This window comes from Drosophila virilis, chromosome 2, assembly GCF_030788295.1.
Source record: "Drosophila virilis strain 15010-1051.87 chromosome 2, Dvir_AGI_RSII-ME, whole genome shotgun sequence".
NCBI lineage: Eukaryota > Metazoa > Arthropoda > Insecta > Diptera > Drosophilidae > Drosophila > Drosophila virilis.
The window spans coordinates 373739-397301 of NC_091544.1; the positions used below are offsets into that span (position 1 = coordinate 373739).

At 39.5% G+C, this 23563-nt stretch overlaps 2 protein-coding genes and 2 non-coding genes across 7 annotated transcripts; 3 read left to right on the forward strand and 1 right to left on the reverse strand.

The window, feature by feature from the left end:
• Positions 1 to 7950: 7950 nt before the first annotated feature.
• Positions 7951 to 8022, forward strand: TRNAT-CGU (transfer RNA threonine (anticodon CGU)). The gene has a single exon. It is a non-coding gene; the product is annotated as a tRNA-Thr (tRNA).
• A 352-nt stretch (positions 8023 to 8374) lies between these two features.
• TRNAT-CGU (transfer RNA threonine (anticodon CGU)) lies at positions 8375 to 8446 on the forward strand. The gene has a single exon. It is a non-coding gene; the product is annotated as a tRNA-Thr (tRNA).
• A 2477-nt stretch (positions 8447 to 10923) lies between these two features.
• On the reverse strand, positions 10924 to 14418 carry Ktl (BTB/POZ domain-containing protein Ktl). The gene has a single exon (XM_002058341.4). The coding sequence runs from the start codon at positions 14124 to 14126 to the stop codon at positions 13434 to 13436; it is 693 nt and encodes a 230-aa protein (XP_002058377.1). The 5' UTR covers positions 14127 to 14418; the 3' UTR covers positions 10924 to 13433.
• A 3474-nt stretch (positions 14419 to 17892) lies between these two features.
• Positions 17893 to 23550, forward strand: Grik (glutamate ionotropic receptor kainate). 4 transcript variants are annotated; one of them, XM_002058342.4, is made up of 14 exons: positions 17893 to 17979; positions 18059 to 18201; positions 18534 to 18697; positions 18758 to 19364; positions 19554 to 19711; positions 19787 to 20008; positions 20067 to 20273; positions 20927 to 21011; positions 21077 to 21353; positions 21415 to 21616; positions 21676 to 21898; positions 21953 to 22068; positions 22148 to 22297; positions 23034 to 23550. In XM_002058342.4, exons 2-14 carry the CDS (start codon positions 18078 to 18080, stop codon positions 23253 to 23255), a joined length of 2757 nt encoding a protein of 918 aa, XP_002058378.2. In that variant the 5' UTR covers positions 17893 to 17979; positions 18059 to 18077; the 3' UTR covers positions 23256 to 23550. The 4 variants fall into 4 exon arrangements, with proteins under 4 accessions (XP_002058378.2, XP_015024886.1, XP_015024884.1 ...); XM_015169400.3 differs by lacking the exon at positions 22148 to 22297 and adding an exon at positions 22497 to 22643; XM_015169398.3 differs by lacking the exons at positions 22148 to 22297; positions 23034 to 23550 and adding exons at positions 22497 to 22643; positions 22705 to 23013.
• Positions 23551 to 23563: the final 13 nt, after the last annotated feature.

Genomic DNA, 23563 nt, shown 5'->3' on the forward strand with positions numbered 1-23563 from the left:
CGAATAAGGCCGTCTTTGTTTGCGAATCATTTTTTCAACGACCTTCGCAACTATTTTTCATTTCACACTTAAATTTTCAGAGACGGCTTTAACCAGTTGGTTGCTTCGTTGCCTCGTTTAGTCCCTAAAAATCGTGTGGCCCACAAAATAAACAACCTTTGGATTGGGTGGCTTATGTACGATGTTGTGGATTGTGCCCGAATGTGGAGCACATTCTTGTCGACCATCTAAAAAAAATATGTAGAAAATTAATCTGCTGGGTTTCCAAGTGTACTCAAGGGACTTACACATTTGCTTGTCATTTGACAGTTTGCACTTCATTTGGCCCCGGCTGCCTCCAGCGAATTTGCAGCAAGTTATTTTCACATCTGTTTCTTCCTTTGTCAGAGCCCTGTTAATGCCCCAAATATAGTGACAATAGTGAAAGGCTCAAGTTGCAATTGATTTTCCGCTTAGGAGGACAATTTTCTTTCGAATTTATAGATTTCTTCCCATCTAAGTTGATTAGCTTTTGTTATTATTTTTTGCCTTTATTCAGACAAATTCCTTATTGTTATTATTGTTGTTTGTTTTCTGTTGGCTGAAATAAATAATTTTAAATCCCTTAGCTTAGTTTTTGGAAGTTTAATTAATTTCACAGATTTACATTTCACTCCTATTTGGTTATTACACATTTAATTATCAGATTTCGAAAAATCCACATAGTTCAGTAAGGAAAAATTTGAATTTCTCACGTTCGTGAAACATACCCTGTCTAAAGCTGAGTAATGGCTTTCAGTGTAATTTGAAGGTAGAGATTTATATTCTAATAAGCAATTACTAAAGACAATTTAAAAAAAATAATTTTCTTATATTTTCTAACTTTTTAAGGTTCATGGGAGATTGTAACGTGATTTTTTTAGCGTTATTTTGGCGATCTTATCGTACTATTGTAATACCAATGCAAAATGTAATTTCAAACTTGACTAATCGATTTCGAAAAATCCACTCAGCTGAGTGGAAATGAGAATTAAAGGAAGGAAGGGATCAGTGTAATATAAAAGTAGCTTTGAACACATTTGCTGTCGTTTCTGTTGTCAGTTGGTCAGTTCGTAGAATCAATGTTGTGACCCGCAACCGTAATACGGTTTTACTGCCAGTGGCGAGAAGCCCAACCCACGCAAACACAGAGATTGACTTTCTAACACGAAACTTTGCCATTCTGTCTGAAACGCTTTTAATCTAACAACAAAGTTACTAAGAACTTGCCAACCTGAGGTTAAATTTCGTGAAACGTTTTGCAATTTAGAGCTTAACAAATTTACGTTGTCCTCGAAAGCAGAAACATAAAGGTATCTTCTAAGCTTGATATTAAATGGGATCAAATTTCATTTTGTCGTGATACCTTAACATTGAAAGTACATCTTTGTGAAATAAAATCCTTATAGGTATAAGCAAACTGAGACAAATCAGCTTAGCTCAAATAAAGGCCAATAAGAAAATCTTAAGTGTTCGATAAATCTCTTTGCTACGTTTTAACTTAATTTTCAGCTTAGCTTCATTCGGGCATAAAAAGCTGTTTAATAATTCGGAGCCTAAAACGGGTCGTAAGAAGTTGAATTCATTAATTGCCAAAAGCTGCAAAAAACAACGCCTCGACTGTCAAAGAGAAATATGTAACAGGCCTTTTTTACTCCCAGTAAAAATTAATTAGCGTTTCGAGCCGGAAATGTTGGCCTTAATTATGACGCCGAGACAAAAGTCTAGGCCAAAAAATCAATAAACAGTTAAGCTTTCGTGGCAGACCCGAAAAGTGTACAAGGCCTGTTTAAAACACAGTCAAGCCTAACGTACCTGTCCAAGAAATCCAAAATCTTATCTTTCGCAGAACATTTTCTTTCTGCCAGTCGATGCACAATGCTTATTGCAAAATATTCAGCGTAGAATAAATTATTTTTCTTATTATTATTCCTGGCAAAACAATTAAAAGTCTGAAAATAGCAATATTAGAATATTTAAGCTGAGCACAGGGAGCTCTGCAAAACCACTTAAAAGTCACGAAAATATTATAATTCTCGTGGGGCTTGTCGGAGATGAGAGCTCTTGACTTCTGGTGACTGGGACAAACGTCTTTGCTAAGCTGAATGACTTTTGAATATTAAATTACTATTTATGTACACAAAATATATGCCTTGTATAAGGGCAGACAATTTTGAATGCCTTTACATTCCCAGAATTGGCTATCATAAAAATTGTCCACACAATAAGTGTTTTCAAAGCAATGGAAATCTCTGAGGCTCAATCAGTTTATCGATTTAATGCTGCTATCATAAAACGCCAAATGTTAAAAAGTATGCGAATTGTTGCAAAACCCTCTCCCCAACAATTTGTTACCCTTCCACGAGTTGCTGCTTGTGCCACAGCCGGTGACCTGTGCACCGTTCCTGCCCCATCAACTCCCCCCACGCGGATCGTTTTCCAAGGCAGCCATAACAGAAACCTAATACATTTTTTATACCTAATGCGAGTCATTTGGGAAATTTCGAAGCTGTGAGCTTATCTGGGAGTCTGTGGCAAATGTGAAAGGATATTTAAAGGTCATGCAAAGAATGATACCTTGAATCTATATATTGATTTACCATCGTTGCCTTAAATTCGTTGCTCGTTAATTTGGACAACATTCAATCGAAAGCCCAACATCTTAATGAGATAAATTCTAGGTGAGTCTGCATTTTGCTACCATCAGCAATTGAAGCATCGGGGAATAGGGCAAGTATTCGACCGGAGGCAGTATTACCTGAAGGAAAACATTAAATCTAATATTGCGGCAGCAGGTGCCACAGCATCAGCCCATCTCGCTTTCTCCGACACACTAAATGATTTATTGGCCATATCTTGAATGCGTGCGGTCTTAAATTTCAGGATAAAGTCTGTATTTCTTGGCTAAATAAAGCAATAAAGTTTCCCGGAGCTGCTTTTCTTTGCCTTTTGCTCAGAACGGACATAAAATGTATTGGGAAAATATGTAATTTATTGCAGTAAATAATTTTAAATTATTATTTAATTAATTTTGCTATCGGAGCAAGCTTTGTGTATAGGTAATAGAATCAAGCTCAATATCTAACTATGCAATTCAGAAATCAATATAAATGCATTGAACCCGGGCATAATCCCTTGGATTATTTCAATTAAATTAAATAAATTCGCTATGTGTTTACTTTAACATCAACAAAATGTTAGGATAAGGCTGCATTACACATAATAATTTTAATTAATTCACGCCCAATTGGTTTGCTATTTTTATTATAAGTATAATTAAATTTCAACTGAATGTATCAAAAATCAATTTTCATTTATATAATATTTTCATATATATAATATAATATAATTTAATTTCAAATGAACGTAGCGAAATTCAATTTTCCATTTGTGTTCGCCGATAATTTGGTTACACGAATAGCATTTAAATTGCATTCTGGGCAAGGTTTCGGCCATGCTTACATGTGGCCATGGCATCAGCAAAAACATACTTGATGTCAAAGTCATGAAATACCAAATGCAGCAGTGGAATGTACAATTTCGGAATATAGAGTATAATACATTACCTAATAATTGACCAATACAATAAAGGCTTTGAATTTACTCATATTTGTTTCTTTATGGGCATCTAGATGGAGTGAGATTGGATTGGCGAGCATATTGAATTTTTCAAGGCTTTAAAGGACATGGAATGAGTCTTAGCTGATTTAATGGAGCCTTACTTTAAAAACGTTCAAGCGGCTCGCAAAAATGTGTATACTACATTAAACGCAGTCAACTTTACTCGTAAATCCTTTTTCTAACAGGTGCGCTTATTAAAATATTAAACAATTCCGGGCAACAAAACTTTTTCATAAATAAACAAGTATGAGGTTCTACTTGGGAGCTTCCGACTAGGGGATACCCTGAACCCTCTTCTTCCAACATCAAATTCATATATATTCTATTTTAGAAACTATATGTCCAGATTGGTGACTCTTGCTCTTATTATTTACCAAAATTGCCCAAAAGACAGGATATTAATATCGATTTTTATCGATTGTTTGGAAACGGACGGACGGACGGACGGACGGACGGACGGACGGACGGACGGACAGACAGACGGACATGGCTAGATCGACTCGGCTAGTGATGCTAATCAAGAATATATATACTTTATGGGGTCGGAGATGCTTCCTACTGCCTGTTACATACATTTGGATTTCGCACAAATACAATATACCCTTATACCCATTTTTAATGGGCTCAGGGTATAAAAAACCAAGCCAAGTGAATATTCACATATGTGTGTATGTGTGTTAGTTTCAGAATTTGGAAATTTGTTTGTATTTGTTTCCGCCAAAATACCACTAAACCGGCTACAAAACATTTCATTGGGGCAAATTTTCCTTACAAATTGTAAAACTTTTTACTTACGTGTGGGTGTGCCTGTGTGTGTGTGTAATTGTGTGTGCAACCTGCTCTTCGATCGCCCGATTCGCTCTTGGTTTGTTCTACCTTGTTGACTTTATGCCTTTGTTTCGGGTCGCCTTTAATCTTACGTTGCTTTTGGGCGATTTACCTTACGAGCCCGAGCATGCCACACCTTGTCAATAATTTGGTTAGCTGTAACGCACTTTTGTTGCCTTTCGTCTTCGATGAGCTTAAACGCGCCTTATTTCCGCTTCCGTTTCCTGCCATTTTTTCCATGCTCCATTTTATATTTGATGGCATTTACTTTGGTTCTGCTGAATTGAAGCAAATCTGAAGAGGCAGCGACTTTAATGAATTACTTTTTATAGTGTTGGGCGTATACATAAATACTCACTTTACGTAATGCATTGTTTGCGGTGTGTCAATATGTGTTGAGAAATTTATAATGAAGTTACGCGCAATGAAGGACTATCAATTATTCGCCATGCGGGAGCGTGTGTACGTGTGAGCGTATCGCTTGCAGTTAATCGAATTTATTAGACCTGCCATTTGTTATCAACCTAACAAAGTGTACAGGCCCTCAAGCACCCCCCCCCCCTCCCCCTTCCCCTTCCGACCCACTCGACCGGATGCCAACAATAGGTTCATAATATTGCCTATGGCTGTGTCGCTGTGTTTGCATGCGTATATATTGTATATGTGCTATATGGCATACACATACACATGTAAGCAGTAGCCAGCCATCGACGCCAATATTTATGACCATGTCCTTGCGCCTTGCGGCATTTGTTGGCAGACAGACTGTGTAGATAGATAGTCGTCTTTATTATAGTCGTTAGTATGAATATTAATATAAAAAACTTTCCTTTCGCAATAATTCAGTTGTCATTTGCTGAAGCTGAACTGACGAGCCAGGTATCAGAATGACCTTTACGGATGATGGACATCGGAGCGTACGTCCGGCGACTTGGACTGACGCTCACAGACTTCAACATGTTTTGCAAATACCGCTATTACTAAGCTAACAAATTCAAAGCTCAATAGAATTACAAAATACATAAAGTATGATAAATTAAAGTAACAGGACATATAACTCGAGCGCTTGAGAGAGAGCCACTAAATTAAACTCAACTCAACCGTTATAGCGCCTGATCCATTTTTGTTACTCGTTCTTTTTATACGCTCTTAGGCCGGCGCGATTGCTCTTGTGGGTTAGCTGCACCCCAAACAACGGACTTTCACAAGTATTCACATTGGATCGTATTGTATTGTATTGTCTATCTGAAACTAAACTATTCTTGATAATATACTAGGCAATTAGAAATTCATTAGCCCACCAGCAGACAGTCATGGAACCGCATACAAAGTAAACAATGGGTATATGCCATTTTGTTTACGAGGCGTCAATGCCAGAGTCCATGTGCTACCCCACATATGGTTGTCTGCCTCTGGCTTTGTCCCTGTCCCTGTCTCTGTCCCTGTCTCTTTGTGGGTGTGGTTGTGTTTTGCTTTGTGTTGGCAGTTTGTTGTGTGCTTTTGTGCTTTTTATGCTGCTCACTTGTTGGACGGACAAAAAAGAAGCGAAAAGTCCAAAACAAAGTCGACGTTAAAATAGATGGTAATTTCATTATTCAAATGCAGCAACATAAATGAATATATATGAGTGTTTTTGTGATTGAGGTGACTGACTTACTCACTGAATGAATGAATGACTGAATGACTTACTGGTCGGCGTGAGGTGGGCCTGCTTATGGTTTGTTTTACTTTTGCGATTGATGCACGACATTCATTGCGGACTTTCCCTTTTAAATGCGTCTTGCCCTTTATTTGTTGCTTTGCATTTGCATTATTTTTTGTTGCAGCTTTGTTGCAACAAACGAAAGCCGTTTAGTGCTGCAACAAAGGGAAGAGCCACTCGGTTGAGTTTTGGGAGTGGTTTACATTGTGTTCTTTGTCTCACAGCTCTTTTTCTATTCTATATTTCTTTGCGGATAATAAAAGGTCCATTTAGTAAACTTCATTGGCCATGCGGTCGGTCACTACATTAATTTGCACGGCTTTTGATTATATTTGAAATTAGCCAGCATTTTTATGGGCTGTGAGCCTATTTAATGCATTTTCCAGTGCAATTTAAGCATAAGTCAATTTCGTTGAGAGATTTGTTAGCTATTTACATAAGAAACTATTGACGTGAGCTTTGAAAAGTGTACTCAGAAACTGTAGAAGATGTTGATAATCTGAAATATCTAGCAACATACTCAACTTTGACTTCAAACCAAACATTAAATTTATCAACACCTGGGGTATAATTACCTGCTAAAAGCAGGCGGCCAGAAAATGGGAAACTCTCAGAGCTCGCCGCATAGTTGATTAATTAATTTATTGACCAAAAGATTTTGTGCGTCCCACTTTTTGACTTTTGCTCTTCACATGTTATATACTACATATGTATAAATACCTTAGTTTGGCTTCATTTATTAGCTATGAAATTAACAGATGCGAGATTCAATGACCATGAATGTGATGGACTTCCTTAGATCACAGAACTTACATGTAATTAATACCTCTCGTTTATTAATACCTCTAAAAGAATATTTTAAATTTCACGTTTAAACAGATGCCCTGAACGAATGTGCTATTCATGAATAATTTAAATCACTTCATTCATGGCAATTAAGTTAGTCGTAGCCATTGCGTAAATATCTTAAAAACTAGTAAGGAGTTCCCTGGTGACTGTAAATACCTTATTTGTTAATAATATAATATTTGTTAATAGCTTATTTGCGTGTCACTTGCTGTTGGCTAACGGTTCCCCCTTCAATTTGTAACTAATAGAATTGTCACTAGCATATCTTACACATCTGTTTGCCAGCCCAGAAAAAGTCGGTTGCCATCATTCATGTCGTCCAAGCAATTGTGTTGTCGGACAAATGACTTTGTCCTGGTACTAAAGTAGAAAAACAAAGCCAAGGCCAACAAAAGCCACTGGGCAAAAAAATGCTAGAGCCTAGAAAGTATGTGAGAGAGAAAAACAGACAATTAGAGTGTGGTAATATCTTAGATTGCCGCGGAGAAAAGGGTACTTACAAAAAATCATTTAGTCAAAATATTGCTTGCTATTTTTTGTGATCTTTGGCAAAAGCTAATTATCTAATTACGAAATGTTTTTCATTGAAAGTGTTCAAGATAACCTTATCATAACTAGTAAAATGCTGTACGCCGCGTTCGCTTTCACTTTAACAGTAGCTGATAAGAAAAAAACATAACTTAAGCATTTTATTTTATTTGCATAAGCAATTATTTTAAGTGTGTATATACTGTTATATATCATACACATTTTTATTTATGTATAAATGTTCTTATATCTCTTCACTTGTTTATTTTAGCGGTCAGTAAAATTTCCAGCAATGCGCACGCCCATCTCTTAAATCAAATCGTATTCGCTCGCTCTCTGTGTTCAAAATGGTTGCCGCTCAGTGAGTTGTTTTATATACAACATTGGGCAACAACACTCTCATCGCCTCTTTAGCTCAGTGGTAGAGCGTTGGTCTCGTAAACCAAAGGCCGTGAGTTCAACCCTCACAGGAGGCAGTTAAGAATTCGATTTTATTTTTTAACTAACATATTTGCCATTAAATATTATTGATGAGCATTGGATCTTATTTTTTTTACAGATATTTAATTTTTGAATTGCTACTTATTACTGGTTTATTTCTTCCTCCGATTCCACTTTCATTACAAATATATAATGGTTGGCTTAGCATTCTTATCAATTTCAATTCTCCAAACACATTTCACTCGATTTTTCTTGCATGTCAATTCTCAACAAGCAAAAGAGGCATGATCTTCAGATAAATCTGCTTAAAAGACAGTTTTATTCACATATTACCTAGCTTCTTTAAGTGGCATTTTGTATTGCTGATTTGGCCGCGCTCCCATCGGCGCCTCTTTAGCTCAGTGGTAGAGCGTTGGTCTCGTAAACCAAAGGCCGTGAGTTCAACCCTCACAGGAGGCATCGATTGAGAGATTTCTTTTTATTTATTTTTTTGTTACTACAAATTTTATAATAATGGAAAAACTAAAGTAAATAGTTAGTTGTTCATAATTACCTGATTATGCTAAAGATTCAAAGGGAAAAAAACGTATATAAGAACATACATATATATCGGACTCAGTCAAATCCACTTGTGTCGGTCGCATAAATAGCTCTAACGCGCAATTATTTTCTACTACTGTTATTTTATGACCAACACAAACGCATACATATTCCGATTCATACATATACATAAAGCACGTTTAGGCCTTTAAAACTAACGGCAAATAAGAGTTATACGCAGTTGTTTTGGACTGTATATGGCAAATAATGCGGGCGCTCGCCTCGTAAAACGAGTACATTCTATGTCTGACCCAATCTAGCGCGTTTGTGTGTGTGTGTGTGTATGTGAGTGCGTGCTTAGCACAGGCATTGACATTCATTTGCGAATGTAAGGGGCGAAATTAAGGAAAATGTTTTTCACGTCGCTTAAACTGGAAGTAAAAATATATTCAAGCATGCGAATACATCAGTAAAACTGCTTTATCTTTAATATTAATGCCACCTTTGACTATCCAGCTGAGGTAGTTGAGATGCTTATAAGGAAAAAATTATAGGGTTAAGATTATCACAATATTAATTTCATTTGACTTGCAGCCAAAGGTCAACTGTTTCTTACTGGCACAAACAGAAACAGATAATAGGCAAAAAACATTTATACATATAGATACTATATATATAAAGAAAAGCAGAAGAACAGATGTCAATTCAGGTTGCTTTTTATTGTTTTAAGTAACACTTGAACTGTTATTTTTACGCCGTTTAGCCCTTCCAAAGAGCATAAGTCAAGCTTGACTTTTCAATTAAAAAGTTTTTAATGTCAATTAATGCGGGTCGATGTGAGTACCCAAATTAAGCTGATCACATCAGTAGAGTGTACTTTCCTGCACACGGCCAGCATATTTGCTCATATATATTAAAAGTTACCTGACTTGACATCGAGCGCAAGCTGCTTTCTGCGTTAATTAATGCGGATTTGCGGCCCTGTAAAGTATGCTTTATATTCTGAAAAGGGCTAAAGTGGCGGCTGAGAAGTGTGCAAAATGCGTCCATTTTTGCCTGTGGCGTTAAATGAAATGACATAAATTTAAAGCGTCTTGCCACGACCTAGGCAAAATTCGTATTTATGAATTAATAAGGCAGCTGATGGAGCCTTGTGCTAGGCATTAGCCAAGTCGGGGGCCTTGTGGCTGAAACTAATTGAAGGTGACAGTGCGACTGACGCAATGTGAAGCTCCTTTGTTGATGATGATAATAATGACAGACAAAGTCACAGGCAGAGGCAGAGACAATATGTAACTACGAAAGACTGTGTCGTCGACTGAGACCTGGCTAAATCAAATTAAGGTAATTTAGCGTTAAAGACAAAAAGCCATCATTTCATTTTCATACTCCCAGACAGGCATATAGATACTGGCTGGCCTTGTCAGTCAGAATTTATGGGCGTGGCATAGCTGACAGTAATTTATATGCGTATCTCAGGCGTTTTCCTTACTGTTTTCCGTATATTGTTATGCCGCCATCTGCACAATTTGCATATTGTTTTAGACCTGGGTATATACTCAATAAACACAACCCGAAAAAAAGTACGTGAGACGCCTCAGGTAGATGCTTAGTATGCAGGTGGCACGCTCACCTCGATGCCTGTCTACCTTGCTTCCACATGTTAAAAGGGGGCGGCATTGCACTTTCCCATACCTTTGCGCTTGGCCCATTTGCTTTGGCTTTGGCTCTGAAGCATACTTCAACACGCACTCGCACATTCAGAGGCAGCATTTGCCTTTTCTCGTTTAATTTCAACATTTTTTGTGCTCGACTGAGCTAGTCTGGGCCAGAAGCGGCACGTGCACAGGCCAGGGCCCGCAGTGAGTCCTTTGTTCCTTGCCGTGTGTAAATAAATGATTGTTGTCTGCCTTGAATTTAAACAAATGCCAGATTGTGTTCGCTTTTATGATCTCCTGCCTTTTCAGTTATTTAAACATACTTTTTTCTAGGCATTTGCCTGCCTTCGACGTGGCAGGCACTAGCTCTATGCATCTTTTGAATTAATTTGTATTTTATATAATTATCTTTCGTTTTTTTTTTTTTTTGGTATTGCTAATGCATTAATGATATTATTCGCCCCTCTTTAACTGAGATATTCCATCAAAATAGTGTTCATGAACAATTCATGAATATTATTGGCAAAATCAACGTCGACGAATTTTGTGAATATTGCTGCAACAATTAAATGAATAAATGAAATGTTATAAATATTATATTATGGCTTATCATGGAGTATGAAGAGAGTCCCAATTAAGCTGACATTTGTATCGATGGTCAAGGCGAGTCGTTCCCTTTCACTCTCCCAGTTTCAAGTTTTTTTTTTGTTTGCTCAAAAGTCACAAAATTCTATTTTACCGGAAAATGTTCTGCATTTGCACATCTTATAACAAAATGTTTAATTTTATAGTTATTTTATTTGTAGTATATTTTTTTTACATAGATTTAGCTTGTCGCACTTTGATAGACTGTTTGCGCCTATTTGTGATCATAATACGTTTACTTTTGTTAGATAAAAGTTAATTTCGTTTTATAGCTCATTAATACATATATAATTTATTTACTTGTTTATTCTTTGTTTTGTTCTTGTAATATGCTCACTGAACTTAATACTAAACATATATAGATAATTCAATATCGACAATTGATTTAAATATATGTATACGAATACGCGCTAGGTTTCCTCAACATAACTATAGTGGGGCTTAAAAGTTGATTTAAGTATAATCCCAAACATTTTGCTATAATGTACATTATACATACACATATCTGACTTTAATACGATTTTATGTGAACTATTTCATTTTATACAATTATCATTTCGTGTGCATTTTAGCCCAAGTTCATATATGTAGTATGACATGCAAATGTTTATACACACATATGTAAACATTTATTTGTGCTAATAAAAAACCATAAACAGAAATTTCAACGCATCACAATTCCGCGTTTGCCGTTGAGATAACAATTTCAGCAGAGGGTTAAATATTTTTAATTTTTATATTGATTGTTCTAGAGATTATTTAAGGACGATCGAAACATAAACTTAAACTCTTCTAGTTTCGACACTTTACTTATGAGCTTACTTAGTTCAGCAAATTTTTAGTATCTTCGTGTAACTTTAATGGAAGTTCTTTGGGCAATTTTAGGCAATATCTAACATATATATTCAATTCGCATATATAAATATTTGCCATATTTTGCCATATAAATATTTCGAAGACATGGGCTAAAGAATACTTGGGTAACACCGAAAACAGCTGGGAAAAATAATGATTTGATTTCTTAAGTTTGATAAGTTAAATTCCACCTATTCACATTTGATAAAGTTCAATTAATAACAATATTAAAATTATGATATTTCGAGTGGTGTAAGCAAATCCTTTATATAACATCGTTCTCACTTTTAAGTAATCACTCAAACTTTTCAAGATATTTATGCTTAATGGCATTTGGCTGACAATTTTTTATGCTCCTTATCCTCGTTTTCTTTCAGTTTTGGCAAGAAATATGGAATTCATATTGGTTATAAATATGTGTGGGGGAAAGTATTATGTATATACCTCATATTGTATATTTGACATTATTATTGGCTGCATTTGTGAGCTTATCCTTTAACTGTCCGTTTATAAAGCGTTGTAAGTGTTTCCTTGTATATTTTATGTACTTTCAACAATATTGAAATTCAAATGCTATTTGACTATTTTCTAATAATTTATCCTTGAACAATTTACCATAGGTTTCTCCTAATCACCTTCGGGCGTTGAGTAATAAATAATCAATTTATTTATTATAATAAATATATTAAATAATAAATATATTTATTTTGGTAAATAAATAAATAACAAATATGTTTATTATAATAGGTATATAAATAATAAATATATTTATTATAATATATATATTGAATAGTAAATATATTTATTACTCAATGACTTGCGGGTTTGTGGCTAAGATTGCATATTTACTGACTTTCCTTTATATGTTATTTACTCAAGAAGTGACCCGTATTTAAATAGTTGCTTGTAGTTGTTTTTGGTAAGATAGCCGAGATAAATTCTTACAGTTTGTCTAGAGCTGAGACCCTACTTATATAAGTAAAAACATGTTTGTAAATTTATTTCTAGATTTCTTCAAATCACGTTTGTTTACGTTTTGCTCTGGTTTATTTCATTAACATTCGCATTTCGCGTTTCCCAATTTATAATTTCTAATTTCCTGTACTTGATTTAACAATTCAAAAATCATAACTTATTCTCTTTATGCACTCGGAATAGCATCAAATACTTCTTTAGCCAAAGGCAAACCGTAAGTTATTCATCAGCCGCTGCTTTATATAATTATTCATTCGTAAAATTCACTAGGATTCAAAACTATTAATATTCAATTTTATGCTTGTCTTTGGCTTTAATCAATCGGAACTAGCAATTGGTAAATAAACTGTTTACTTTCAGGTAAACCGCTTGGGTATTTGCCTATGGGGATTGTTACACAAATTGTACGCTTAAAATGTTCCCATCGGAATATAAAGGTGGGCTCAAATCATTTAAGATAAGGATAGATTCTTCTTAGTTCCGCTATACTCTAAACGAATTTCAATTTGATGATAATTCTATTCAGATTAGGCCAATAAGTTAATTTGGTGACAAATGCTTGATTTTTTCTCTCTCTTTTTCAAATATTTGCCTGCCTTGCTCCCATTCAAAATAAATATTTTTGATAAAAAATTAAGAAAACTCTCGACAATACAAAGATTTGGCCTATTTCCGGGTATATAGACCAGAGAAGAGGCGTGTTTAAATTATGGTTAACGGTATCACAAACTTAAGAAGTTCGGAAGAGAGCAGAAATGCACTCCCGCAGCTGCTTAGTCCCGAATGAAAACAAATTCATTGTAGTGATTCCAGCGATTCTCCTCCGTGTCCACGCCTGGCTTGGGCTCTGCCGCCGAGCCTGCGGTGCCGGAGCCACAGCTGCCAGCCATGCGATATCCGTGATCGTGTAGATTGTCGAAAGCCTGCTCGATGAAGCAGTGCTTGAGGAAGAAACGAGACGTGTAGCGATCCGGACCACCGTGATCCGGATCTCGTGATTCATTCAGCGTGTCGCCGAATACCTCGCGACACTGTGCGACACGGCCACAAACCAGGATGCGTGACAGCTTCCGGAACTTGACATCGGCCAGGCCATCCTTGCCGAACTGGAAACTGCCGCGGTATCCAATCGTGATACAGCCAGGTGGCCGGGCATCCCGGTCGCCACGTATGCACTCCAGCATGGCGGCCAACTTGAAGTGCTCGGCCTCGCGCTGCAGGCGCTGGCGTTCACGGAAGCCCTCGGGCAAATTGAGCGCCTTGTCGCGCAGAAAGTCCAATATATAGCGGAAAAGGACACCATCACGGTCCAGGAAATAACGGCCCTTGCTGTCCTTGGCCAGCGACTCGCGACCCTCCGGCCCTGCAAACAGCTCGTACAGCAGCGTCGCCTTCTCCTGCAGCAGGGTCTTCAGCGTCGTCGTGTAGTGGACACCGCCAACGTTCAACTCCACAATTTCAGGCATATCGACTACTCTAGCTTAAACTTTAATAATTCCTGTATTTACCGTTAGTTCAGTTTCTCACTTTTCTAACACATATGGGAAATGTGATTCGCAGTTAAAAGACCTCTTGCGATGTCTACACTAACAGGATTTTCTGTTCGCACAGATTGGCTTGTTGCTGTAGTTCTTGTTGTTGTTGTATGGTTTATGGCTTTGGCACGCGCCGTTATCTAGCTTCGATTCCGATCGACCGTTTCGTCCGTTTCGCGCGTCCGCACTCGCTGAGCTCTCGTGTCGAACTGGTCTCCTGTCTGCCAGTGGGGAACTGCTTCTCGTTGGTGTGGTGTAAAAATATGTGTGTATGCATTGTAGAAACTTTCGAGAGAGACAGCGCAGCTTCGGAGGCGGAGAGATGGAGAGATTGAGCGAGAGACGCGATTGGGTCGCGCACACGTTGCATTTGTTTTGTTTTTGAATAATATTTTGTTTAACAAGTGGTTAAATTCTCCAATGTTCAGCTATATTTTGGGCATCTAGCCTTGAGAGAACGATATGCATAGGTGCGATTGATGAGTGCTCGACGGACCGAGCAGGTGTTGTTCTGTTAGTTATTGGCATCAAGTGTTGCATGCAACCAACACGCATACGCACTCACACGCATCGAACTATGCAGATGGCAGGCAACTAGAGAATACTCGTTCGGCCCATTTCCTAATAGGCATGCACACACGCCTTCAAACCTCGGCTGTCCATTTTTGGGGCAACAGGCGTTGACAATTTGACACCTTGGCACTGACATTTACCCATTTACCTATTTGCCCATTTGGCCATCAGGCCACAGCAAACGTGCCTCGCACGACTAAACGCAACTGGTTGGGCTCCCCCACTTACCCCACTTTGGGCTTGAGGCTGGAACTGGCCCCGTTGGCTGCTTGCCAAACGGACAGCATGTTGGCAGATTTGTCTGCCTGCCTGTTCACGCTTACCTGCGGCAGGTTAACAATTCATATGCCTGTTGACAGACACTGAACATTGCCTTGGCGACTCGACCAGCTCATTGGGCATCGGTTCTCAATATTAGCCGCAGATGGCCAGCATAAAAAGCAGCCAGAGCAAAATCCCCCAAAAATAACAATGCGTTGACGCAAAAACTTCGCTTGTGCTTTAAACTTGACGCACATGCACACACATGCGCACACACCCATGCTTAATTGAAGTGAAAACTTTCACTTGAGACAACATTTTGGCCACTGAATAAAGTCCCAGCTGCGGCGACTGTTTGAGTATGTTTTTCAGCAAACCCAAACTCCTTTTTGTTCCTCCTACTTTCGTCCTTGCTGATTCAGTTCATTTCCGTTTCCTACCACCTGCTTCTTTTGAGTGCTGGTTGATGTCCTTCAACGTGTTTTCCCTAGCTCGTAGTCGCTTATCGGTCGCCCGTTAGGCTCGGTCAGCTTCTCTTCCTCTTGAGTCATTGCGCCGTAGAATTTGCGGTTTTTAGGAACACACATTAAGATGGCAGCAACAATTTACGCGCCATTACGCGGCACGTGCTCTGTGCATGTAAAGGAGGGAGAGAGAATACACCAGAGCAAGAGCGAGAGAGAGAGAGAGAGCATGAGAGGCTAGGAGCAGAGGCCAGAAGAGAACATAAGTACTTTTGTGGCCAGTGTGAGTGCACAGCTCTTATGCTCTTATACCTGCGGTCTGCGGCTCACCCTCCCTCCCTCCCTTCCCAGCGACAGTGTTGCGCAATCGTCTCGCCTTGATGCTTTTTGGCTGCCTGGAAATTGATTTTGTTTACACACGTATGAGTGTGTGCGTGTGTGTGTGTGTACGTGTGCGTGTATTTGTCTGTGAGCATATCGCATTTTGTTTTGACAACACGCCAAATTGTCGCTTCAGAGTAGCAAAAAGTAGCTCACGTGCTGCTTCTGATTTGTTTGTTTACCTTTGAGCAATCTTTAGACTATAACGTGTAAGGCAGGCTCATCACAATTACTTAGAGAAACTCGCAAAAACAAGCGCTCGTAGATTTAAATTATTTTCAAACAATATTTTATAATAATTCAAACAGATTATGTACAAGTTACAAACTGACATCCTGTCAATTACAATGATAATAGGTCGTTTGGCAAAGATATGTCAGTATCCACATTATTGCTGCTTTATTCTAAATGCAGTCAGAGTGTGAACATTTCTCTATTCTGTTACTCATTCGCACCGTTGCACAAATATTGAATACATATTTCATACCTGATTGGCAATAAATCGATGTCCAAAATAGCATTTCGTATCTCAAGGCTTACACTGTCAATCAAAACTTTGGTGCAAATGTGAATTTGTTTTTGTGCAGCGAGATTGCCCAATGCCAAATAACGGAATTTCAAGGCAAACAAATACACAAAATCACATACACTCACACATACATACAAGTTTCCATTCTTATATACACGAAACTGACAGCCCTTAAATATTGACACAACTAATGTGAGGGAAATTGCAATTGTGGTGGGAAGCAATTGATGGAATAGCAGGAGCCACCGATTAGCCGAGTCGCAAACACATCGACTATTGATTTACACCGTGTTCGATGTAGCTACTGATGACTGTCCATTGTGTGGCATGGATAAATGCCAGAAGTTAGAGCACAGTCGACTTAAGGATACACGTCAAGAAATTTTCTAATGTGTGACAACGAGATGAGGCATGCTTGTGTGGGGCTTCTTGTCTGTGCATCCTCAAGATACTCGTATTCTGAAAGCCTGCACGCGCCGCTGCGCACGCGAGGAATGCAAATGTGCGCCGGGCTGCTGGGCAATTTAACACCATGCAATCCTCGGCGTTAAGGCGCCGCGGGGAAGGACGTACATGGCAATAGATTTAATGGCAGTGCCTGGGCATGTAAATAAAAAATGCATAAGTATGCAGCGAACAGCAACAAACAAAAACATGGTGAGACAGAGACGGACACGGAGACGCGGGCGGATATTTCAGTATTTATATGAAAAAAGAGAGAGAGAGGGAGAGAGAGAGGGAGAGAGAGAGAGAGAGAGAGAGAGAGAGACAGAGAGCGCAAAAAATGGAACGGGACAGACAGTTTGTCTGCATGCGTTATCGTAGAGCTGATTTTATTTACTGCCTGCAGCAACAGTTTTACCCCCCTTCTCCCTTTTCGTAAATGATGTTGCATGTTGCAAAGGCATTGTGCACGAAGGACATTCCCGAAAGTACTCATATATATACGTATGCACGTTATGTAGCATGCCTTGTGCTTCAAGCAGCTATAAATAGAAGCATTCGTTATAAAAAATAAGAGACTCTTGCTTTATACAATTTAAGTGGATTATTCAAAGCCGACAAAGTTAATGCCAACTATTGTGCCCCAGGCTACAAAAAAATTTATATGTCTGTAGTTGCAAAAATATTTGGCAACACTGCGTATAAATTGTTTGGAAAACTTTATAATGTTAATGTTGTTCATTAGTATGAGTTAAAGCTGGTTATAAACTTCTGCTTTATTCAGTAACTTGTTTCAGCTTATTGACTCAAAGTTTGTTTATGTTTACTAAAGAATTTGGTCTTTTAAAATTTAATTAAAATGAAATATTAGAATTGAAGCGAGTTCTATTTGATGAATTGATAGAACTTAATTAAGCTTGCTCTCATTTTAATCCTTGACAATGCAGAAAGAATATCAACTATCTTTAAAAAGACTCTGCGGCGAATTCGTATGCTGCTGCAAGTGTAATTTGCCTCAATTTTGCGATATTCGCCGCGCGTTTTCACAGTCGCTGCAGACAGTCGAAAAGCAAATGCAAAACTATTAAAACTAAAATTAGCCATGCAATAAAAATTACTCGCAAGAAAAACTGTATGTACAATAGTAAAATTTAACGAGTCTATTAAGGAGCAATTAATGAATTGATTAATAATTGCATTTTCTGCAACAGCAATCAGCGATCAGATCAGATGACACATCTATTCACTGGGGGTCAGCCCCGCCCCGCGACGGTCCACTGGGTCATTTGGCTGATTTCTCTGTGCGCCTTCACAAGTCTGTTGGACATCTGTCGAGCCGAGCGTACCAATGTGGGTGAGTTGGGTGCTAAAAAACTAGCGGTTTTTATTGTTTTTCGCTTAAAATGGTTATGTAATCAAAAATGTATACAGCAGCGTGCAACTACGGCTGGCGTTTTCCGTGTGTATGTGTGTGTGTGTGTGTGTGTATTGGTCCATGTGTGTGTGTGTGTAAGTGTATTTTTATGCAGCAATGAAAAAAACATATGGCACTGCGGCGAATTGGGCGCATTTGTTTTGGCCCTGTAGAATTCGTAAACAGAATTTGCAAAGCAAAATAAAAACAAAGTTCAAATACTATGAATAGATTTTCGATCTTCTCTCTTCTTTCGATTTTGTTTACAATAGGTCTTATTTATGAAAACACTAACCCCGATCTTGAGAAAATTTTCCACTTGGCCATTGGCAAGGCGAATGAGGAGAATGAAGAACTTAAGCTCCATGGCGTGGCCGTGGCCATTGAGCCGAGCAATGCTTTTGAGACCTCCAAGAAATTATGCAAAATGCTAAGGGTAGGCGAGAATCTATGTCATCATATTGCAATACAAAGTTATGATTTACACGTTTTTTAGCAAAATTTGGTGGCAGTCTTTGGACCCACGACAAATCGAGCGGCTCGTCACGCACTGAGCATTTGCGATGCCAAGGAGCTACCTTTTCTGGACACACGCTGGGACTTTGGTGCCCAGTTGCCCACCATCAACCTGCATCCGCATCCAGCGCAATTGGGGGCTGCGCTCAAAGATTTGGTTACTGCCCTAGGATGGGAGAGCTTCACCATCATCTACGAGTCGGGAGAGTATCTGGTCACAGTCAATGAGCTGTTGCAGATGTATGGCACAGCTGGTCCTACCATAACACTTCGTCGCTATGATCTAGATCTCAATGGCAACTATCGCAATGTGCTGCGGCGCATACGCAACTCCGAGGACGATTCATTTGTGGTGGTTGGATCGATAGAAACGCTACCTGAGTTCTTTAAGCAGGCGCAGCAAACAGGCCTGCTTACCAGCGACTATCGCTATATCATTGGGAATCTTGATTGGCACACCATGGATCTGGAGCCCTATCAGCATGCCGATTCCAACATTACCGGGTTGCGCTTCGTTTCACCAGAGAACGGGCAGGTACTGGAGGTGGCTAAGGCATTGTACGAGAGTGAAGAGCCATTTCAAAATGGTAAATCTGCGTAATCCTTATTTAAATAAAATTTTATTTCCTGCAGAGTGTAGCTGACACTCCATGGCTTCCCAGAATCCATTCATATGAGCGCATATAAATAATTGAATTTCCTGTAAAAATGATAAATGCAAATGACCATTGAACCATTTATGAACGTTATCCTTTATGGCCATTTTCCTCTTGCAGTATCGTGTCCTCTGACCAACAGCATGGCCCTCATCTACGACGGCATTCAGTTGCTGGCCGAGACATACAAACATGTTAACTACCGACCCATGCCCCTGAGCTGTGGGGACGACAGTGCCTGGGACAAGGGCTACACGCTCGTCAACTATATGAAGTCGGTGAGTGAAACATGGCGGGAAACATGGCAGAGAACGCTTCATAAAACATAAACATATGTATATGTGCCGCCGCAGTTGTCGCTCAACGGCCTCACGGGCCCCATTCACTTTGACTACGAGGGACTGCGCACGGATTTCCAGTTGGAGGTCATCGAGCTGGGCGTCTCGGGCATGCAGCAAATTGGGCAGTGGAGCACTGAGGCCGGCTTTGAAATGAATCGTCCCGCACCAGCACATACCCTCGAGCCAGATATGCGCTCGCTGATGAATAAGAGCTTTGTGGTAGTCACGGCCATTGTGGGTAGCAATTTTTTGCAATATCAGAATATGGCAATAATAATTTCTTGCTCTGCAGAGTGAACCCTATGGCATGCTGAAGGAAACCGCCGAAAAGCTGGAGGGCAACGCTCAGTTCGAAGGATTTGGCATTGAATTGATTGATGAGCTCTCGAAGAAGCTTGGCTTCAGCTACACCTTTTATTTGCAGCCGGACAATAAATATGGTGGCATAGATCCCAAAACTGGCGAATGGAATGGCATGCTACGCGAAATAATAGACAACGTAAGTTCCTGTCTGGGGAATGCCCATAAATCCAATTGAAATCGCCCTGCGGTCATCTATATCAATGAGCTTACCTTTCCCTTGAGCCCAGATATCGGGAATCACGAACAACGTTATTAACATAATTGCCCCCCTGCCTTCAAACAACAATATATCTTATCAATAGATTGTTCGTTATTAATCCAATTTCTATTGCCATAAATTATGATGGTTAAATTAGTAGAACACAGAGCCCGTGAATTAAATCAATGTGTGTGTACATGTATGTGAGTGTGTGTATGTTTGTGAGTGTGCGCAAGTTCAAGAACATGTCCAAATTTATTAATCAAATACCAAATAGTTGGCTGAATTGGAAAAAACGTTAAAATTGTTGCTGATTGAGTACACATAAATTCAAAATTTTTTTAATTAAGTCAAAGAATAATTTTTTTTTTGTATATCAGACCCAAATTTGCATGTTTTGTGTATACATCGCGAACTACGGACAGGTAAATAATACACAGGTAAATAATACAATTAATAATTAATATAGTTGCGCACGCTACGAATATGTAATATTTGCACATTCATTTCAATTTGCATTTCAATATACTGAGCGAAAAATTGTGAGAATTTGTAATGGATAATACATTTTTGATAACGTAATTAATTAGCGCGCTGACATGGGCATAACTGATTTGACCATGACATCGGAGCGGGAGAGCGGTGTGGACTTCACGATTCCCTTCATGAATCTGGGCAAGTATTTGCTGACCGTGTCGACTTGTGACTTGTCATTTTCTATAGTCTTTGTATCGCGACAGGCATTGCAATTTTATTTCGCAAGCCGATGAAGGAGCCCCCCAAGCTGTTCTCGTTTATGTCGCCCTTTTCCGGCGAGGTTTGGCTTTGGCTGGGTCTCGCTTACTTGGGCGTATCCATCAGCATGTTTGTTCTGGGCCGCATGTCGCCAGCCGAATGGGACAATCCATATCCTTGTATAGAGGAGCCCACCGAGCTGGAGAATCAATTTAGCTTTGCCAATTGCTTATGGTTCTCAATTGGTGCTCTGCTGCAGCAAGGATCCGAGCTGGCTCCCAAGTTTGTGCCTTAGTTCCTTAATTTAAATGGGCTTTTCCAAACTATGTTCTTTTGCTTGCAGAGCGTTCTCTACGCGTGCCGTAGCATCTTCTTGGTGGTTCTTTACGCTGATTTTAGTTTCCTCCTATACGGCGAACCTTGCCGCCTTTCTCACTGTCGAATCGCTCGTGACGCCAATAGAGGATGCCGAAGACTTGTCGGAGAATAAAGGCGGTGTCAATTATGGTGCGAAAAATGGTGGCAGCACCTTTACCTTCTTTAAAGTAAGCAAATGTCGATACTTTCAACATGCAAGCCACCTTATGTTTTTGTATTTGTTAAGGACGCAAAATTTCCCACGTACCAGAAAATGTACGAGTTCATGAAAGACAACCCCCAATATATGACGAATTCAAATCAAGAAGGCGTCGATCGCGTCGAGAATAGCAATTATGCATTCCTCATGGAGTCCACAACAATTGAGTACATCACAGAACGGCGTTGCACACTGACCCAGGTCGGGGCACTCCTAGATGAGAAGGGCTACGGGATTGCCATGCGAAAGAGTAGGTAGCTCCCAGCTCCAATCTATTGCTTTGTATTCATGGCCCGCTTTCCAGATTGGCCTTACCGCGACGTCTTGAGCCAGGCGATACTAGAGCTGCAGGAGCAGGGTGTGCTAACCAAAATGAAGACCAAGTGGTGGAAGGAGAAGCGTGGCGGTGGCGCCTGCTCGGTAAGTGTTCGCATATCCGAAAGGAGTTTGCCTATGCCCTCGGGTATGAATGTGTCTGTGTGTGTGTGTGTGCGCGCAGGATGCAGGCGGAGAGGCTGGCGCAGTGGCCCTTGAGATAAGCAATCTGGGCGGCGTTTACTTGGTGCTGGGTGTGGGCGCCGCCTTCGGCGTATTTGTGTCCCTCCTGGAGATGCTGCTGGGCGTCAAGGAGCGCAGCAATGAAAACAAGGTACTGCCAATGCTTTTCGGTTATCTGGAACGCGTTCGCTTTGGCGACCATTTCGCTTTATTATGTACTTGGCCTGTATCCCAAACACACACACATACACACACGCACCCACACACATACACATACACACACACACACAATGGCAACACCTCGTTATGTTCATCACAATTTCCGCCATCGCTGTTGACATTGAGTACAGGAGGTTGCGGATTCGGATGCCTCCTCGTTGGGCTTTGCGAATTTGGGTGGCGTGTATCTGGTCATGTTCGTGGGCAGCTGCTTTGCCAGTATTTATGGCCTGATTAACTGCTTGCTCAGCATCTACTGGACCGCGCGAGAGAACAAGGTAACGAGCAGGAGAGGTGGACGCTCTAAAAATACATATATATATATATATATATTAACAGCTATCCAGCTCCTCCGACGCGTTGGAAGAAACGCTTTTGTGTCGTGACTAAAAATGGGCATGGGCATAAAGGTCAATTGTGACTTAAATAACGAATATTTTTCAACAGCTTGTACATCGATTTATGGGGTAGCATTCGATATCATCAACTTGGTGACCTAACTAAAACTAATTTTCATATTTTTTTTTAACAGAAACTCGAACTTTAAATAACAATCATATCTTTGACTAGTTATGCGATATGCTTTGCATGGCAGCTTACCATAATCAATGCATGCCCACCTTTGCCAAAGTTGACCTAAATATTAAAGGAGCTTCGTACATTCCTAGGTCAACTTCAAGGACGAACTTCTGGATGAATTGCGCTTTATTATACAATGTTCGGGAAACACTAAGGCGGTTAAGTATCCCAAGGGCTCGGGCAGCTCACACTCGAGTGGCAGCTCCAAGTCAAAGGGATCGTCTCTATCTGTGGACACTTTACCTGAGGAACCATCTGATGCTGATGTGGAGGCAGTCAGGGAAAGGCGCGGAAATGCTGCAAAAAATTAGACAACATTTAATTTTAGTACTCCCATGAAAGTTGGTTTTCATAGCTAATAAAATTGTTGAAGAGCTTTACATTAAGCTTTTACAGAGAGCTTAATAGTGTTTTTGCGCCGAGACCGAGTCAAATGCAGAGCTTTTTATCTGAGAGCTTTATTTCTGTGCATATCTTCACACATAGATGGCATAATTAATCTTGTAGAAAGTGTCATGAGCCGGGCAAAACGTATTTAAACAAATTTAACCAGTTTAAACTGAAATGCAGAAACAAGTCGAAAAGTCAAAACATTTAATAAATTTTTAAATACCAATAT